This window comes from Lampris incognitus, chromosome 11 (assembly GCF_029633865.1).
Source record: "Lampris incognitus isolate fLamInc1 chromosome 11, fLamInc1.hap2, whole genome shotgun sequence".
In the NCBI taxonomy this organism is placed as follows: domain Eukaryota; kingdom Metazoa; phylum Chordata; class Actinopteri; order Lampriformes; family Lampridae; genus Lampris; species Lampris incognitus.
In genome coordinates, this window is record NC_079221.1 from 14015371 (window position 1) to 14034090 (window position 18720).

At 45.1% G+C, this 18720-nt stretch overlaps 1 protein-coding gene across 3 annotated transcripts in view; it reads left to right on the forward strand.

The window, feature by feature from the left end:
• Positions 1 to 18720, forward strand: part of dachd (dachshund d) — a 152296-nt gene that overhangs the window by 119874 nt on the left and 13702 nt on the right. For all 3 annotated transcript variants that reach the window (XM_056289223.1, XM_056289222.1, XM_056289224.1), the window contains 3 exons: positions 11605 to 11750; positions 14726 to 14873; positions 16147 to 16290. In XM_056289223.1, coding sequence (XP_056145198.1) covers positions 11605 to 11750; positions 14726 to 14873; positions 16147 to 16290 — 438 coding nt within the window. The remainder of the gene's footprint in view (positions 1 to 11604; positions 11751 to 14725; positions 14874 to 16146; positions 16291 to 18720) is intronic.

Genomic DNA, 18720 nt, shown 5'->3' on the forward strand with positions numbered 1-18720 from the left:
TTCCGAAGTTGTGTCCGCCAGTTCAAGGTAGCCAGATGGTAGTTTTTTTGGGGCTAACGTTTGAGCGGGATTGTTTTTTGTCCAATTTTTTTTTTTTTCTTGCTTGGATGAAAAGATTAGATGATGTTGGAGAAGAAAGGCTGGTAGAAAGCTAACTGTTATCTCACAAGTGACTAATTGAATTGCTTCAAACGGAAAGTCTGTGACGATGGCGTTCGACAAGCCTCTGTCTCATGAAACAGCAGGTAGCTTACAAACAAGGGGAAATTTGAAAGGTACGGAAGCCTTTGGCTCCAAACTCACTTTGGACATCAAACACTTGACATCATTTTATTTCCTCGGGGGAGAGGTGTTTTAAACACAAGCCATATGCACGTACATCGACGTATTAAGAGTTTCCATGAAAACCATGTGGCAGTTTTAAATGGTCAAACGTTTTGCCAGCAGCAGATTTCACCGGTTTCCCTCAACCATCCTACAGCACTTCTACACGCCCCATCTCCTTTACACCGGGGCGAAAGACCTGACTCCAGACTCGGAGGCCGGTACAGTATGTAAGCCGATTCTGTAAACCATATTTTAAAAGGGGGGTGATTCACCGGTAATGTGATATCTGCACTTCACTGGTAGTCATTACATATCCTTGTTTACACAACAGGAGATGCACTTGTAATATGCATCCATCCGGGTGAGCCACCCAGGGGTGCATCCTTTCATACCGTCTCTCCGCCGAGCATTTGCTGATGTGTTAAGGAGCCTGGTGTGTTCGGTGCGGAGGAAACTGGTTTGCCGCTCCCCCTTTTCCTTGGCGGCATGCTTAGTCAGGACGCTGGCCTACATGTCCAGAGATGTCCTCGGGGTCGGTGTGCTGTGACTGTCTGCGCTGCTAGTTTATAGCGTGAAGGGTGAAGTGCAGCGTGGAGCAGAATCGCAGTCTGTCACCGCAGCTGCAGAGGGCACGGACCTGTGGTCACTGACGGGCGGATGCACCCCGGTAAAAGATAGGAGGAAAAAAGTTATTTGCAGCCCCCCCCCCTTTTTTTTTTTTTCTTGTGGCTTTGCATATGTAATGCTAAAAGTACGAGGCGAGGCTACATTATGATCAGACGCACCACCCGTTTCTCACTGCAGATGTCTCCCTGACAGTGACGGGCTACATCTTTATGCCATCATTAAAAGTTTGACATGTTGGGGTGTAAGCTCGTTCTCTTCATCTTGCCGACTTTAATGCATAGTGTTTTTGTCCTTGGCGTTGCAAGCTTCAAACACATGCTGACTACCTGACTTTCCCCAAGTCAGGAGGCAGGATCATTAGCCATCACAACCCCCCAAATGTGACTTGGCAGACAATAATGCTTTATGATCAAACAACTTGTCAGTAAGTCCTGTTGAAATGAAAGAGTGCAAAAAAATAATTCAATAAAGGATCAATCAAATTTCCCCGGCCCGGGCGAGTGAGAGGGAGTGAGAGAGAGTGCTGATGGTGCAGAGAGGGGCTATTCCTCCAGGACACAGGAGTTCATTTGGATATTTGTTCTCCCCTCATGAATGTTCCATTGCGTGACACCATCTCCCGCTAATCACATTTCAGTGAAAAGAGGGGATGCTTTTAGGGACGTTGAAAAGAGAGAGGTTCTTTTTAATCTTTGAAATGCCTCAAAAGTGACAGAATGCTTTCTCCTGCCAAGACGTGAGGCTCAGATGGGGAGATAAATATGCTGTGGTCAGCTAAGTGTATCTAGTGAGCAGAGAGGCAAATTTAATAATGCATTATCATTCACTGGCGAAGGTGAAATCTCCCTGTCCATCAGAGGGCTGGGGCCTGTTTCATGTTACCCTTCACTGGAAATGAACAAGTGCTTTACTCAGCCATACTACAGATGCACGGGAGGCTCTGGTTCTCCAGTATGCAGCCTCCTCTGGACCGTCGGCTTAAACATCTCCGCAATCAAACCCCAGCATCTATTAGCCTGCACATTAATGATCACACTGTTTATCCCCCTGTAATAACCACTTTCTCTTTCCTTTTTCTCTTTTTTTTCCCCTTCTTCTTCTGAAAACACTAGGTTGCATTTTACATATCTGAGCATCTGCTGCTATGTAGATTACATGGGGCCTATTTACCCGAATGCCCTTGGACAACAGCATTAAACAATTATGAAGATTATGTCCAATGCCGGAAAATTTGCGATTCAAAACAATGCGCATCTTCACGGTGGCAACTGTTGCAGTCAGATAAGGTTAACCCTGAATATGTATTTCTGTATATGTGGAGACATTCGGTGGGGCTGTTTGTATAATTTAATATTTACATGTAAACAGTAATTAAGTGATGCTAGCAACATGTCAAGGCTAGGCTTTGCCAAGGTAAACAGCGGCCCGAGCCGTCTGCCGCGGTCCGTCGTGTTTACAGACTTGCAGAGCGCCGAATGCTATTTGTGTGCTCTTCCTTGGCGATGCCCATAAAACAAGCAAGTCGGAGGCGCTCCTCTCTTATCTCCTCGCAGTCCGCTGGCCAACTTGAGGACGCTGTGAGTCAAACCTTTAAATTTTCACTCCGCCGTAATTATACCACTATACTTGAGCTTTTACATCCTTTCACTCAGAAAGTAAATCATTCCTAATAAAGAGAGGAAGAATGGGAGGCGGAGGGGGAAAGTGCTTGAGGACTAATTCTCATCCCTCCCTCCTTCTCGCCGTGCTCTATTCTACTTTTTCAAAGCCTTTTTCCGACTGCTCCAGTCACCTTGACTTTGCAGCGGCTGCCTTATAGAGTCTGTTGCTTATCCTGCCTAACCCCGGCCTGTCAATTAGGTGTTTAAAAATTAATCTCTTTAACTGGAAATACCATGCCAGCTTTCTTCCCTCTGTAAATGAAGTGTTATTAATTCACACAGTGCAAAGCCAGTGTTATGAATAATGTTATCGAAACAGATTTCCACACGTTTAACACATCGCACCAATTAAAGCCCCTTAAGTATTTTTGTAACTGTGAAACCAGGACCGCTAATGGATTTGCATCCATTTTTTGGGCCCTTTTATACCGGGCAGCCATGGAGTAAGTGCTACTAAGCCGAGCCTTTTAAAGTTTACATTTTCCATTTCCTCTTTTGTTCTTTCATCTTCCTTTAAAAGCAGCTCAGCACATCCATCCTGGATTAGCGCCAGCCAATGCCGAACGCTCGCCCGACAGCCGCCGACGATCATAGAGGCTCCCCTTCGTCAAATGGCAGTGGCGGGATGTTGACACCCCCCCCCCCCCTGTGTTTCTCTGCCCCCCACCCCCACGCAAGAAAAGCGAAGTGTAGTTCTCAGCTAGCAGCAGGCTATCTGGCCAACCATACCAGGCTAATACTTGTTCCATTAAAACCCGGTGATTACGGAGGGATTTCCTCTCTGTTTGTTTGTTTGAATGCTTAATTATCAATATGTAATTGGCATGTGTGTATGATGTCGGGCGCCTGTGCAGCGCCACATTTTGCGGGGACCCACGTCGCTATCGGTTGGAAACAGGACTCCCCCGTCCCTATCTGAGTTAAGCTGCATGAGAAGTTGTTATAGTGAATTAATAACTGAACAAAGGAGGGCCAAACAATGAGGGAGAAATAAATGGCGGGATGATTAGTGGGTCAGGGAGATTAGCAGGATATAAAGTACAAATGATCCCCCCCCCCCCTTTTTTTTTGTTTTTTGTGTTTTGTTTTTGTTTGTTTTTTTAAAGTTGAATGATTCAAGCAAAACACCCGATCGATATCTGAGGCCATTTTAATCTCTGGGATTCTCCCGTCGGCTCAATAAATGGACTTGGTCAATGGAGGTCAATATGCAAAGACAATCTAAACTGCCTCCAAGTGCCCTGGCTGTAATGTCCTCTTCAAAATGTTATCTCCCGCACGTTTTGGCCTTTAAGTTGGTTATTCCGCATATGTTATTTATTTATTTATTTATTTCTCGGGCCATAATTTTGTTTTCTTTCATTCACAATATACTCCGCCCTTCTGAACCGCGTTAGAAAATAAGTTGGTGTGTAAGAGCCAGTGTGAGGAAGTAGTTAAGAGATATGTTTTATAACTTCACATTTTGGAATGAGAAAAACATTCCTTCAGTGCAGTATTAATAACGCTGAATGGTTAATTAGTGTTTTTTGATGATTAATACAAAGCATTATAGGTTTCTTATTATTCTAAGCAAACATAATAGTTGTCTGCTAATTTAGCGGCTCCATAACCTTCAATTTGTGATGTTGCCTGTCATTAGCTTAGATTGCAACACAGTTCGTTTTTTTTTAGTGAAAAAGAAATGAGAAATATTACAAACCAATTAACCTGTAACTCGTAATTTTTCTCACTAAAGCTTCTGAAATGAAGTTGCCGGTTTTGTGGATTTATTCGTGTCGGACTCGTTGCTTTGCATGGACTTAACCTGCTGAGCATAGCCCGCTGGTGTGTGGTTCTTTTTACTGCTGTGACCTCCGACCTCTCAGCAGCCTCGCTCGCCTCTTTCCCACCTGACTGCCGTGAGCCACGGTTTGGACAAAAACGCCATTTTGTCTCGGCCGGTGTTCCCTTTAAGAGCTCGTGTGAAGGTGTGCGCGGGCAGAAACAAAAGTCCTGTATGCTTTTATGCAGTCATCACAGTCAGCCAAGCCTGTAATCCTCAGAGGTCCGATAATGACATAGTCCCTGCATTTATTACATGGAGGAGAGGAGAGAGGGAAAACGCTGACTTTGAACAAATGAACACCCTGACCTTTATGCAATAAATATGACACGGGGCGCATAAAAAGACAAGATATCTTCCTCCTGAATGGAAGTCAACACAGATTTCCCTCCCCAGCTCTTTGCCCCCCCCCCCCCCCGTGTGCGCGCGCGGTCCACATTAAAGCAAATGATGAAATCCATTTCGACTTGTTTGCACTGTTGTATTGTAATTCATACCGCAAAACCCGCCATTGCAGCTCATTAATTCGGCTGTGGATTATGTGGTTTTGCAAAACGTTGCGGTCGCTCACCTGCCAGCATTCATCTTCGCGTGTGATTAGATTTCTCGGAATTACTGTTATTCCGTGTTTTTTTTTTTTTTTCGATGCCCCCCAATAAGAGTAGTAAATAAAAAGTCATTCTTTATCGGTAGGTGGGGTGTGTTGAGGCCGTGCCGTATGAAGACCGCTCTTATGCGGAGCGACACCCTCGCGCCGTATCTATTGTAATCGCAGCGTGAGCTCGATTGAGTGTTGTGACGGTCTCCTTTTGTCACCTCGCGGTGCCGCTCTTGACAGTAAAGGATTTATGGTTATTTCCTTGGTGTAGCCTGTCCATCTGTGGCTCTATCTTCATATGGCCTTGAGAATACGATTCAATTTATTAAGGCAAAGCAACGAACTCATTACTTCAGAGAGACGGCGAGCGAGCGAGCGAGAGAGAGAGAGAGAGAGAGAGAGAGAGAGAGAGAGAGAGAGAGAGAGAGAGAGAGAAGTGACACACTGAATTGGTTATTAATGGAAAGGCACAGCCATGGGGCAGTTGAAATTTAATGATATCCTACAAGAAAATATGAGGGTGTCACTTTCCAAAAAGTCATGCTAAATGTCAACGTCTTTAAGGTCCCCGTGCTAATTTTATGCCTGTGCACAGTAATGTTTTGGAGAGCGTTTAGGAAACACGGCCCAGTGGCCAGCCTGATTATCCCGCTCACCTTCTCTCCTCTCTCCAAATGGGTTTGTGCAGCAAGCGATTTCATCTCTAAGTGAAGGGAACATTAGGGGGGGGTGAGGGGTGAGGGGGGGTGTAAAGGAGAAAGAGAGCGCGATGGAGGAAAACACACGGTTGATTTTCAGATTTTCATGCTGTGATAAGAGAGTGGAAGCCAAATGTTACCTGTTAATCCAGCCCAGAACCAACTGGGGCTCTTGACTCCGTCCCCCAGCAGGGATGGGGAAAGCACTCATTTTCCTCTCGCCATGATGAAAAGGAAATTAGCTTAAATGTGATGAGAGCACATTAATGTGTGTGTGTGAGTGTGAGTTTTTTGCAAACAGGGGATTGTGTTGGTGTGTGTGTGTGTGTACATGTTTGTTGCTAAACTAGTGTGTATGTCTTCCTTGCATACGGTCCTGTCCTCCCATGTGGACAACACGTGACGGCGGGAGTCATTGTAAAGGAATTCCTCTGGTCCGGTATGGACCGTCACACATATTTCCACAGTGGCGTGTGCTCTCCGTCCACAAACCCGCTCAAGGCAAAGCAATATCTTTGCTATGCTCACAATGCAACCTGGACGGAGTGTGTGTCCTCGTGTGCAGTGTGCCATCTCGCTTTTAAAACGTGTGGGATCTGTCTAGAAACATCCGCACGGCAGACCCAAACAGGTTTTACTCGACAGACTTTGAAGCATAAACATCCTTTTGTCCTTTTTTAAGTACCCATATTGCTTTCAGATTTTAGTTTTTTTTTTTGCAAAGCTCCACGTTGGGTTGATACCGGAAGACACTTATTTCCCCCGACGAGAATTTGCCGATGTCGGTGGTTTGAGTGCAGCAGGAGTAATGCTGTGTGAGCTGCTAATGGCCGTCCGAGAGGTCATAACTACTACTGCATTTGAAGGAGGCGTTTTTTTTCCTGCAGCACCGGTAGGTCAAATCAGATGTAATTGTGTAGTGAGAAGCGTGCGCCGAGCTTTGTGTTGGCTACGCTGACAACCAGCCGGCCCAGCGTTCAGTTCTCCTGCTGGGAGAGACGCACAACGGCAAGGACAAAGACTTCACCTGTCAATATATCACACCGGCCGGCCAAATGTAGCTATTCTGCTCTCCTCTCGCTCTCTCTCTCACTCTCTCTCACTCTCTCACTCTCTCTGTGTTTGTCTCTCTGACTATCTCTCTTGTCTCTCTGTCTCTATCTCTCCCTCGTGTCTTTCTGTCTGTCTGTCTCTCTCTCTCTCTTCTCTCTCTCTCTCTCTCTGTCTTTCTCTGTTTCTGTCTCTGTCACACTGTCACTCCTTGTGCACCCATTCTATCCATGGCTCCCCCTTTTTAGACCATGTTACTTATCTATCCATCCATCTTCCCACATCAACCATCTATCTCTCACTCTCCCACTTCTCCTACATATCTCACTTTGGTTTTCTGTATCTTCCTCTCTCTCTCGCTCTCTCTCTCTCTGAGTATGTGTATGTGTGTGTTTGTGTGTGTTTGTGTGAGGACTCAGCTGAAATGTCCTGGGGGACGCGGTTTCAAACACAGGAACCAGAAACATATGGCACATTTTCAACTCCCAAGGTCAATTACAGCTATTTATCCAGAGATTGCAGCTAAATTTCCCAAGGTTTCTTCGAGATTCACCACAGATTGCAATGCATGTCTGTCACTTTTTAAATCGGGCTAGTTTCCTCCCCGTCTCGCCGCTCGCCGTGACTCTCCGTCAAATATTTCAAAGGCTTTCAAGTGGTGTTTTTAGACATGTTTTATCTCTGGTTATCATGCGCCACATCTCTCTCTCTCTCTCTCTCTCTCTCTCTCTCTCTCTCTCTCTCTCTCTCTCTCTCTCTCTCTCTCTCTCTCTCTCTCTCTCTCTCTCTCCCTCTCTTTTTGCCTCAGTATCGCTGGGTTTAACTCCTGCTTGCAAACACAAATCTAATAACATGTAAATTGGAGATAAGCCCAGATCCCTCCAAGTGATAGTTTTTAGATTCATAGTTTGTCAAGTCAATTCCTGGGCCTCTGTTTTAGGAGCACAACACATGAGGAGTGAGAAAATTAACTGGATAGGTGATTCATCATTGCTAGCACACTGTCAAGGACTCCCTCTGCAGCTATTGAGAGCAGGGCGGAGGAGGCGGCGGAGGAGGAGGAGGAGGAGGAGGACGGAGAGAAAGAAAGTGTGTGTGCGCGCGCGCACGTGCATGTATGTGCGCGACGTTCTTTGAATTATGGTGTTTCATTCAGAACGCATTGTATTTACAGCGCCCCATTTTTATTTGTGGCTCCTATTATCCACCGAAAACAGTTTCGCATGAAACGTTATTTGTGACAGGGGTGACCCGCGAGTTGTTTCTCCACACAGTAAGTATTTCATAGTTTGGAGCCTTAAACGGCGCCTCTTTTTACCGTGCCGGGGGGGGTGGTGGCGGGTGGGTGGGGGGGAGCGTGAGCGGCTGTCACAGCTGCTGTTTGGCAGCGTCGCTAGTGGAGAAATATCACCTGGAAACCGAGCGCTCCGTTCGGCGGGCCCCCATCACTCCAACGCCTGTCGCTGTAATTAAGTTGAAGTCAATGATTCTGGAGCGACGGCGAGGGATAAACACAGCGAGCTCATGCCAGAGTCTCACAGCCAGAATTCTGAGGTGTGTGTGTTGGGTGGTGGTGGGGGGTGGGGGTGTTGGTTGGCAAGAAGGGCGGGGTTATTATTACAACACGGCCCCCCGATCGTGTTCGCCGAAAAATTAACATTTGAGTTTCATTAAGCCCCTTTTGATTGTATTGATTGAATTAGCAGTTTATTAACTCACCTTTTCATTCTTTTTCTTTCCTTTTTCCCTGCTGAAAGTGGCGGTGTTTATGCCGCGGCTCCTGGTGGAAATGTTATCTGACAAGCGGAGCTGTACAGTAGTTGGAGTCTGTTGAAGCAAACATGCTGTTTGCCTCTCCCGGAGCATGACAGGCTGTTTCCCCCGCAACAAAGCCATCAAATATTCTCTGTGATCCAACATTGTGTTGGAGGGGAGGCCTGCTGAGTGGGAAGCCGGAGTTTGTTAAAGCAATGATTTATGATTAATGCCAACACTAAATAAGGGGACAAACTGCCTGCAGTACAAATCAATTACAAAGCTACAGCAGCAGACCTTTCCCCGAGGTCTACTAACGTCTGTAGTTGTTATGCTGATTTTATTGGAGGTGGGTGAAGCATGCATACGGTGCATGCAATACATCTATATCAAAACGGGTGGGGGGCCGACCGTAATGCTTTTGATCTTTCATTACTTATTTTATTGAGATAAAATAGAAGGGTCCCGTTCGCTGGCGCCGTGTTGAGCGGAGCAGTTTTTTTTCTTCTTCTCCAAACGGCCGTCCTTCCTCATGCCTACCTGAAAATGCACCGAACAAAGCGGGCGATTCATTATTTTCATGAAGTCAAATTACAAACAAATTTTAATCCATTAGGCAACCATCCATTCTAATTAATCAGCTGGAGTGAACTCCGTCTGAAAAAGGATAAAGGTTGTTTACGCTCTCCGTGGACCAGCAGTGCATATTTCACCATCTTTCCTTTGCGGGGGGGTGGGGGGTGGAATCACACTCCAAATTGCAAACCTAAACTGTGAATGCTAACACTCGACTTTTGGCGAGGAGATGTTTCCAGGGCATTTGCAGATGCTTGAAATAATCTCCAATGTTTTTGCTCAATCTGCTCTGAGGATGGTTGAAATAAATACTATAAACTAATTAATGTAAGACCAGCTGTTCCCGCCACTTGGCTGGCGTTGGTGAATATTGATGGGAGGGAGAGGCATGGCTGCCCGGCCCCGCTCGCTGTTTGTACAAGATGCAGCCTGCCACATAAACACGTATGAATACTGGATGAGCGCGCAACGCAGCCAGGGAGCCATGCTGCAAATATAACTTCTTTTTTTTTTGGAATTAGATTAACAATTAAACAGCTGATGGCGCAAAAATACTGTGGAGACTTTGCGGGTCGGATGTGTTTAATAAGCTGTCACAGTGCAAGATGGTGGCACTTATGAACCGGTGCCTTCCTTCAAGATGATTGGTCAGAGTAGATGTCTCAGATTTTCCGTGATAACCAGCACCATCTGACATGGAGTGTAGTACTTTGGCTACGGGGTCTGTCCGTCTGTGTGTATGTGTGTGTGTGTGTGTGGACATGTGTTTGCATGTGGAGCCTACTCTTGACATGCATATGTACCCAACCATGACAGTGCATGTAAGTGTACATAGTCATGTATACAGCAGAGCTGAGTATTATAGATATAATATGGGTATGCTGATACGGGACTAGATTTGTTGTGGGATTGTGGTTGTGGTAATATGGTGATATAACTTAAATATTGTAATTCCCTGGTCTGAAAGGCTGCATTACAGTAAAGTGAGACCATTTTCTGAACTTATTCCGCTGTGTTAGAGAAATGAGCAATGTATGTCTCAACCTGCTTGATCATCATATCCACATTATTAATGATCATTTATTGATATTTTCTGCTGTGTAAATATCTTGTGACAGCATCAATATTCATCCACTCAATGTCCTCACATTATCAATATTGAGCTATTCAATCAAAATATTGTGATATTTGGATTTTATCGGTGTCGCGCAGCCCTAGTTTGTGTGCATTTCTGGGTGCACGTGTTTGTGTGTGTGTGTGTGTGTGTGTGTCTTCGACTTCTCTGTCACTTCTCTCACTTGCTCACGTGCTCTCTCTCTCTGTCTCTCTCGCTGTCTCTCTGTCTCTCTGTCTCTCTCTCTCTCTCTGTGTCTCTCTGTGTCTCTCCCCCCGTCCCTCCTCCATTTGCTTCTGTTCCCCCTCTCTGAGGCCTGCTGGTGGAGAGGCTGGACAGCAGATGGCAGGGCGCTGGCCTTTTTGCTGGTGATGAATGGAGGATGATGTCATCTGCGGGTTGACAGGCACCCGTGTGTGCGTTCACAAAGGAAGCTCGGGCCTCTCGGGTGGAACCGTGTGGGTCTGCTTCTGATTTCCAGAGTCCGCATGACATCTCCTAAATGGGAAAATCTGGATTCATGTCCTGGCTGCTATTGTTTAACCCCTCGCTCAGGTCTTGGGAGAAGCAATACGAGGATCAGATCTCTGTATTTCTGAGAGAAGGAATGGGGTCGGCGATTGCAGATTGGTACTGATCCAGTCTTTGCTCCCGGTCAATTAGAGTCTGGGTCAATGTTTGTCAGTGGTGCTAAAGACAGTTTTTGAACTGTTCTTGTCAGTCTTTGAATATTTATCAAATTCACTTAGGTGTGAGTCTTGCACCTGTTTTAGCATCTGATGCTGATTTGATATGATTTTGAATCTGTTATGCTGCAGATGATTTTAGTTTTTTGGGTGTGTTTACATTTGTGAACTGCTCTCCTTTGCAGAGGGGATTTTGATCTCAGTGGATCCTTACCTGAAAATAAGGAAAAATTCATTCATTTTTCAAGCCGCTTATACAAATTATGTTTCGTGGGATGCTGGAGCCTATCCCAGCGGGTGGAAGGTGGGGGAACACCCTGGACAGGTCACCAGTCCATCGCAGGGCACACACACACATTCACACCTAGGGGCAATTTCGTATCTCCAATTCACCTGACTTACATGTCTTTGGACTGTGGGAGGAAACCGGAGCTCCTGGTGGAAACCCACATAGACACGGGGAGAACATGCAAACTACACAGAAAGGATCCTGGGAATCAAACCCAGAACCTTCTTGCTGTAAGGAGGCAGCGCTAACCACCATGCCGCCCTAAGGATGAATGAACATGAAAAAAGCAAGCAGTGTAAATATGTGAAATTTACAAGTGTCGCCCTATGGATACACTCATTTCCGTCTGGATTGTGTGTGAATGACTCGTAATTTTCTGTCCCGTTTCTTCTCTCCAGAAGACAACCCGACATGCACTCCAACAGCAAGAGACAGCTATGAGAGGTTGTCATTGGCTGGACAGGCTCTTCCTCCCGGCTTCCCCTCGCCCTTCCTCTTCCCAGACGGCCTTTCGTCAATAGAGACCCTCCTCACTAATATACAGGTATTTTCCACTACCAGAGTCCCTCCTGTGTGAAAAGCAGTCAGACTTTACCATCTGACGGTTCTCCTTGAAAACCCAGGCAGGTTGAAACCAGCAGAAATCCGTCAACATAGACCGCCAAAGTGTTGGCGTCATCTGAGGGCTGTCATATTACTTCTGGTTCAGTTTGTTTTTTCTGCCTATGGCAAACATGGATAGGATTTCTAGTTACCGTTTACCAATTGTTTCATCTTTTAAACACATGAAATACCATAGGGTGAATTCCTTATATGTGTTCTGAAAATAATCTAATTTAAAATACATTTGCGAACAAGGTTAATACAGATGCACCGCCCTTTCTCTCTGCTAACAACCACAAGAGCTAGCTCCCTGTTAGCACGAGCAGAGCAGGTGACGTGAGCATTAAATGCTGAAATGCCACAGCTGGGAACCAAACCCGGGTAGCCCGGACCACGGGCAACTGCACTAACCAGTCAACTAAAGGGTCCGACCCGTTAGCCAACTGGCTAGCGAGTCGACTCAATTCATGATCATTACAATATCTATCCCCTTCCCTTTGGAAGCACGTCCCTGCGCTTTGGCATATCAGCTCCCTCACGCCTCTGCTTAAGCGCACTTCCGATGGCCTCACCATCCCACTTCTGGCACCAATGTAGCGAACTTAGGGGGCAGCCGGGAATCCGCTGTAGCCGGGAATCAAACCCAGGTGCGGGCGACTGCGCTAACCTGTCAACTAAAGGGTCCGACCCGTTAGCCAACCGGCTAGCGAGTCTACTCATTCATGATCGTTACACTAAACTAGTGAATAGTAGAGTTTTTTTTTTTCATTTTGGCTACAGGGTGGGTCTTAAATTTTGCGTTACATTAAAGTAATACATTTTTTCTGAACGTAGCGTGTTTTAGCTGAGTAAAATGAACAGTGACTGCCTCTACCTGCTTGAAGATCATATCCACATTACTAACGATCTAATTTCTCAAATTGTTCTTGTGGGTAAATTTCTCAAGACAGCACCTATAGTCATCCCCAAGACATCCTCACATATCGAGGTATTCGGACTAAAAAATATTGTGATAATTTAATATCGCCCAGCCCTTGCATCACCTCCCGGCCCGCTTAACTTTCACGGTAAGAGCGTGGAAATATTCACCCCTATATCTGCAGACTTTGACATTCTCCTCAATACCGTTTAGGCTCCACTGCAAACAGCCTCAGTCAGAAAGATGAATGTATTTGTCTTTTGTCTGAGTGTAATGATGTGTACAGAGCACTGCCCTTCTCATTGCACTTGTCCCGTTGGCATCAGAGTCTTGCTTCTCCTTTGGCTCAGTGCGATAATTAGAGAGCCGCACATAAAGCGCTCTCCGGCTCCCAACACTCCACGGAGTCATCTTTGATAATGATCTCCACGTTGAATATTTAGATACAAATCAACAAAATGAAACCAAGCAGAAAATGAAGATAAAGCAACATAGTTTAAATTGGGGTCACAAGTATCAACAATTAGCAAGATATAGCCCACTGCATTTGATATAATTGCATGTGGATGGGGAATAATTGTTTTGAATCTCTCCGCACTACTGTACTACTTTTTAACTGAGAGAGCCATAGCTTTCCATTCAGGACCTTCGGGAAATGTGTTTGGAATGTCAGCGATGTGATTGATACATGATGAGATACTTTTGATACATGATGATACAGGATATTTTTAATACATGATGATACAGGATATTTTTAATACATGATGATACATGATATTTTTGATACATGATGATACATGATAATACATGATACTTTTGATACATGATATTTTTGATACATGATAATACATGATGACACATATTTTGATACATGATGATACATGATATTTTTGATACATGATGGGGTTCTTTTCAGTTATATTGTTTGTTCATGTTGTGCCACTTGTAGAGCTTGTGAATTCTCTGCTATAGTTTTACAAATAAAGCATTCGATTTTTAAACCAAATAAATGGTGACAGTCATACTTACCAGAACGTGGGTGTAAAGGAAGCGTTATTATGGTAGAAAATTATCTCAGTCCATGCTCATTGACTTGAGCTTTTATCAAGACGTTGAACTTCAACTCCCCCTACATTTCTTTTCCTGCTATCTTGCATTTTTCTCATTCCACTGAAATTGGCTAAGTGGTTCTTTCTGCAACGGCTCTCACAGCTCTCACTCACTATTCAAACTTGTATTTCACTGCTATGGCCAAAAGGGGTCAGACAAAACTCAATGCTCACATGCCAGCTTTATTGGTAATGTATTGTCTAATTGATTACTTCAAAAAGCATTGCTGTTCCCTGGAATAATGTGCTGCTGTTACTGAATCTAGTGGGAGCTGTGTGGCAGGGCTTCTCTCTACCAGTAACTGGCATCTCAACATTTGTCAAATAATGAGTGAAGCTGCTGAAGACCACCAGCTCTTTACGAGGAAGCCTTTAGGAAATCACCTTCCACTTGTTTGATTTTTGGGACCTGTGTTATCCCTCAGTCTGATGGGCAGCACACACAGCGACTCCGACACACTTTTAGTGTGGCTTGCTGCCACCTAAATAGCTAATTTCTCTCTCTCTCTCTCTTCTCCCTCCCCTCTCTGTTTTCTGCTCTGTGTGTGTGTGTGTGTGTGTGTATTTGTGTGTCCATGCATGCATTTGCATATGTACTCCTGATGTGCATATGTATGCATTTATGACAACATGTATGTGTGCATACTCACATTTGGCTTTCTTGGTTGTGCCCATGCACATGTCTGTTTCTTTAAACGTGCGCGTGTGTGTGTGTGTGTGTGTGTGTGTGTACGCATCCATGTGCATTTGCATGTGTACTCTTGACATGCTTATGCATGCATGACAATGCATATGTGTGCGCACACATGCATGCATGTGTTTGTTTTCGTGTGTGTGTGTGTGTGTGTGTGTGTGTGTGTGTGTGTGTGTGTGCTTGTGCATGAGCAGGGCCTGCTGAAAGTGGCAATTGACAATGCACGGGCCCAGGAGAAGCAGGTGCAGTTGGAGAAGACGGAGCTGAAGATGGAGCTGTTCAGGGAGCGGGAGCTCCGGGAGACGCTGGAAAAACAACTCGCCATGGAACAGAAGAACAGAGGTACCGCTGGACCACTGCCTGGCACGCCGGGGGGGGGGGGGGTCAGTGTATGTGGTGTGTGCATCTATGGATTTGTTACACACACACACACACACACACACACACACACACACACACACACACACACACACACAGTGGTATTTTATGTGGGCTCTGAGTGTGTCAGTGTAATTGCGTTTCAATATACTGTGTGTATTTCTAATTGGGGGGGGCGGGGGACATCCAAACTTAAACGGCGTGTTCATGTGTTTCCTCGGCCCCCTGTTAAAACGCTGACGTGGGCTGCTGTGTGTGTCTCTGGCACAGCCCACAGCGAGCCACTTAACACTGTTTCCCGGCACTCAGTCAGATGTAATAATCAGGAACACACGTTTACGTTTCGCAGTAACGACTCCAGCGCCCTGCGAACAAAAGCGGGGCGAAAATCATCTTTGCTTAGCTGTCTCATGTTCTATGCATCAGCCACCTATTTTTTTATGCGGTGTTTATATTTAATGAGAAGAATTCCTGAAAAATACTGAACCGTGCTCTGCTCCCTCCAGCAGTTTGCTTCGTAGCACTCAGTATTTGCTCACTTTTGTGTTTTTTTTTTGTGTGTAAAGATCGTTGTTAACCAATATTTATGTTTCATTGAAGTCGATTTTGCCGTTATGTTTATTAAAGGGGAAAGTCCAACATATTGAATTTATCCATGCCCGTTAGCGTAACGGTTTCTTTTTTTGGGGGGGGGGGGGCCTTTTTCTCCCCAATGGTACCTGTCCAATTACCCCACTCTTCCGAGCCGTCCCGGTCGCTGCCCCACCTCCTCTGCCGATCCGGGGAGGGCTGCAGACTACCACATGCCTCCTCCCATACATGTGGAGTCGCCGGTCGCTTCTTTTCACCTGACAGGGAGGAGTTTCACCAGGGGGATGTAGGATCACGCTATTCCCCCCAGTTCCCCCTCCCCCCTGAACAGGTGCCCCCGACCGACCAGAGGAGGCGCTAGCGCAGCGACCAGGACACATGCCCACATCCAGCTTCCCACCCACAGACACGGCCAATTGTGTCTGTAGGGACGCCCGACCAAGTCGGAGGTAACGTAGGGATTTGAACTAGCGATCCTCGTGTTGGTAGGCTACAGAATAGACCGCCACGCTACCCGGACGCCCAGCATAGTGGTTTCTGAACCACAGTGAACACCAAAATCTGCTCGCTTTCTAATTAATTACCTTTGAGCTTAGCAACTGAAACTGTACCCTCATGTAAGCCCTTTCTCCTGCCCTCTCCTCAGCAATCATCCAGAAACGCCTGAAGAAGGAGAAAAAAGCCAAGAGGAAACTCCAGGAGGCGTTGGAGTACGAGTCCAAGAGAAGAGAACAGGCTGAGCAAACCCTGAAGCAGCCATCTCCCTCCGACAGCATGCGGTCGCTCAACGGTCAGTAAAACCATTTCCAACCGAAGCTTTCACGACACTGAAACTTTCCACAATATTCAGTGACTGATTGTGTCCATGGTCATTTCGGCCAACAACAATATTTTTTGCTTCATTGCAACACCGCCATGTGTCTCAGTTTCCAGCAGTGGAGTTTATCTATTAATTCAAGTCAAGTCAAGTCAGTTTTATTTGTTTAGCCCATTATCACAAAGTACAAATTTGTCTCAGGGGGCTTTACAGCAACACAATATCCTGTCCTCAGACCCCCGGATCGGATAAGAAACAACTCTCTAAAAAAATCCTTAACAGGGAGAAAAAATAGGAACAAACCTCAGGGAGAGCAGCAGAGGAGGGATCTCTCTCCCAAGACAGACAACGCGCAATGGATGTTGCGTTTACACAATTTACATAACACAACATTGAAAAAGGATAATAGAATTATAATGGAATTATAGAATATATGAAGAATATGATGATGAGGATGCCAAGAAGTGTCCAAACGCCATCAGAACAGCCCAGGACCTGAGCCACGTGACCACCATCACCATGTTTAAAAAACAAAAACAAAACATTAGTCACACATCTGAGTGGGAGGAGGATATAACATTAAAACAGGATAACACAATTATATGGATTTATAAGATAAATAAAAAGAAAAAGTGATGAGGAGGATGCCAAGCAGTGTCCAGGTGACGACCACTGTCACCATGGAGACCTGGGAGGAGGACAGACTGCACGTGCACACAAGGGAGACTCACATCACACCATTCACATACACCGGAGAAGAGAAAGGAGAAGACATCATTCAGAGAGAGAGAAAAGACACGTGAGAGAAGAGAACAGTTTGCAATAGTCAGTAATCTCTAATCTGGTCGGCAGAACAGTGCTCGGTAAGTTCACTGAGACAGAAACCGACCCACCATGCAGTACAGGTTGTGAAGTATTCAGCTAAAAGGCAACTAATTGTAGTTTAAGGCAAAAAAGATGAGTTTTAAGTTTGGATTTAAAGGAATCAACAGACTCTGATGGTCTGACGGCAGCAGGCAGGTTATTCCACAAGAACGGGGCCCCATAGGAAGAGGCCCTGCCACCAGCGGACTTCTTTTATTATATATTCATTAGTCCACTGTAACTGTGATGCATATGAGTAAAAAACACAGCTTTATCACTTACTACCTGTCCTGATTTACTACTTAACACTGTTTCCACGTGTCTGCATTTACTGAAGGAGATTAATACAAATTACTTATTACGGACGCGTTTTTTATTAATTTATTAAGATCTGGAGTGTGTACACAACAAATTGAGGACTCTGGTGTTTCAATACACCACTTAACTTCACTGCAGATGGTCTGGTGAGACAAGCCCGGCCAGTGTTGTCACAACACCAGCCAACGTAGCCAACGAGACCCGATCCTTTACTCACACACAGGAAGTGACGCTCGCTACCAGCCATGATACAAATCAACACAGGATTTCAGGTGGATGTTTTTATCTTCGGCGATGGCTTGTTGATGGTAGGGGTTGCCGCAAAATACGTGTGGTCCATTGCTGAAGAAAAAAAAAACACATCTAAAATCACGTGTTTGTTGTTATTCTGTAGATTGTGTTTTATTCTGTAAACACAGCATCCATTCCACGTTGTCCATCTTGGGAGAGAGGTCCCTCCTCCGTTGCTCTCCCTGAGGTTTCTTCCTATTCTGCTATTTTTTCTCCGACCGGGATTTCACTCCTACCTAAAACGACCATAAAACTGCCGGTTTTTAAACTCTATATTCTGTCAAGATTAATACCCAGCTGAGATATTAATGCATTGCAAATGTTAGTTTGTCTGTTAAGAAAGTAACTGACACAAAAATTAACATTTTAACAACTATAATACTATTTTTAAACAATTTAAACTTCAGAGAGACATGGTCGAACTTGAATAGCAGAATTGAAAAAGTGAAAATATTACCTGAAAAACAAAACGGAAAACACATATTGCTAATCTTAACAAACGTAACAAGGCCTATAAAATGTGAAATGTAAAAAAAGAGATGAAAATAACCATTGAAACCAGTGGCGGCTGGCCAGTACAGGGAACCGGGGCACCGCCCCCTTCAAATATCAATCTACTTAAACATGTTAGATATAATTTAGTTGTGTAATGCAAATAATTATGAGATAAAAGTGTTTTTCAGTCTGTCAGCAGCCAAGAAATATTGGTTCCAAATGGTGTTTGGTTGATTTCTGTCTGAATCCATATACTTCCTGGGTGAGGGGCGCCGGCCACACTATACCTTATGTAAGCCCTCAAACTTGTGGCGAGCAGGTGACCTGAGGCTCCTGTCTGATTGGTTTCTTCAGATTCACCAGGGGGCGCAGTTCTGTGCACCCCGAATTGGTGTTGTTTTAATGTTTTTTGATCTAATGTGATTGGACAATTCT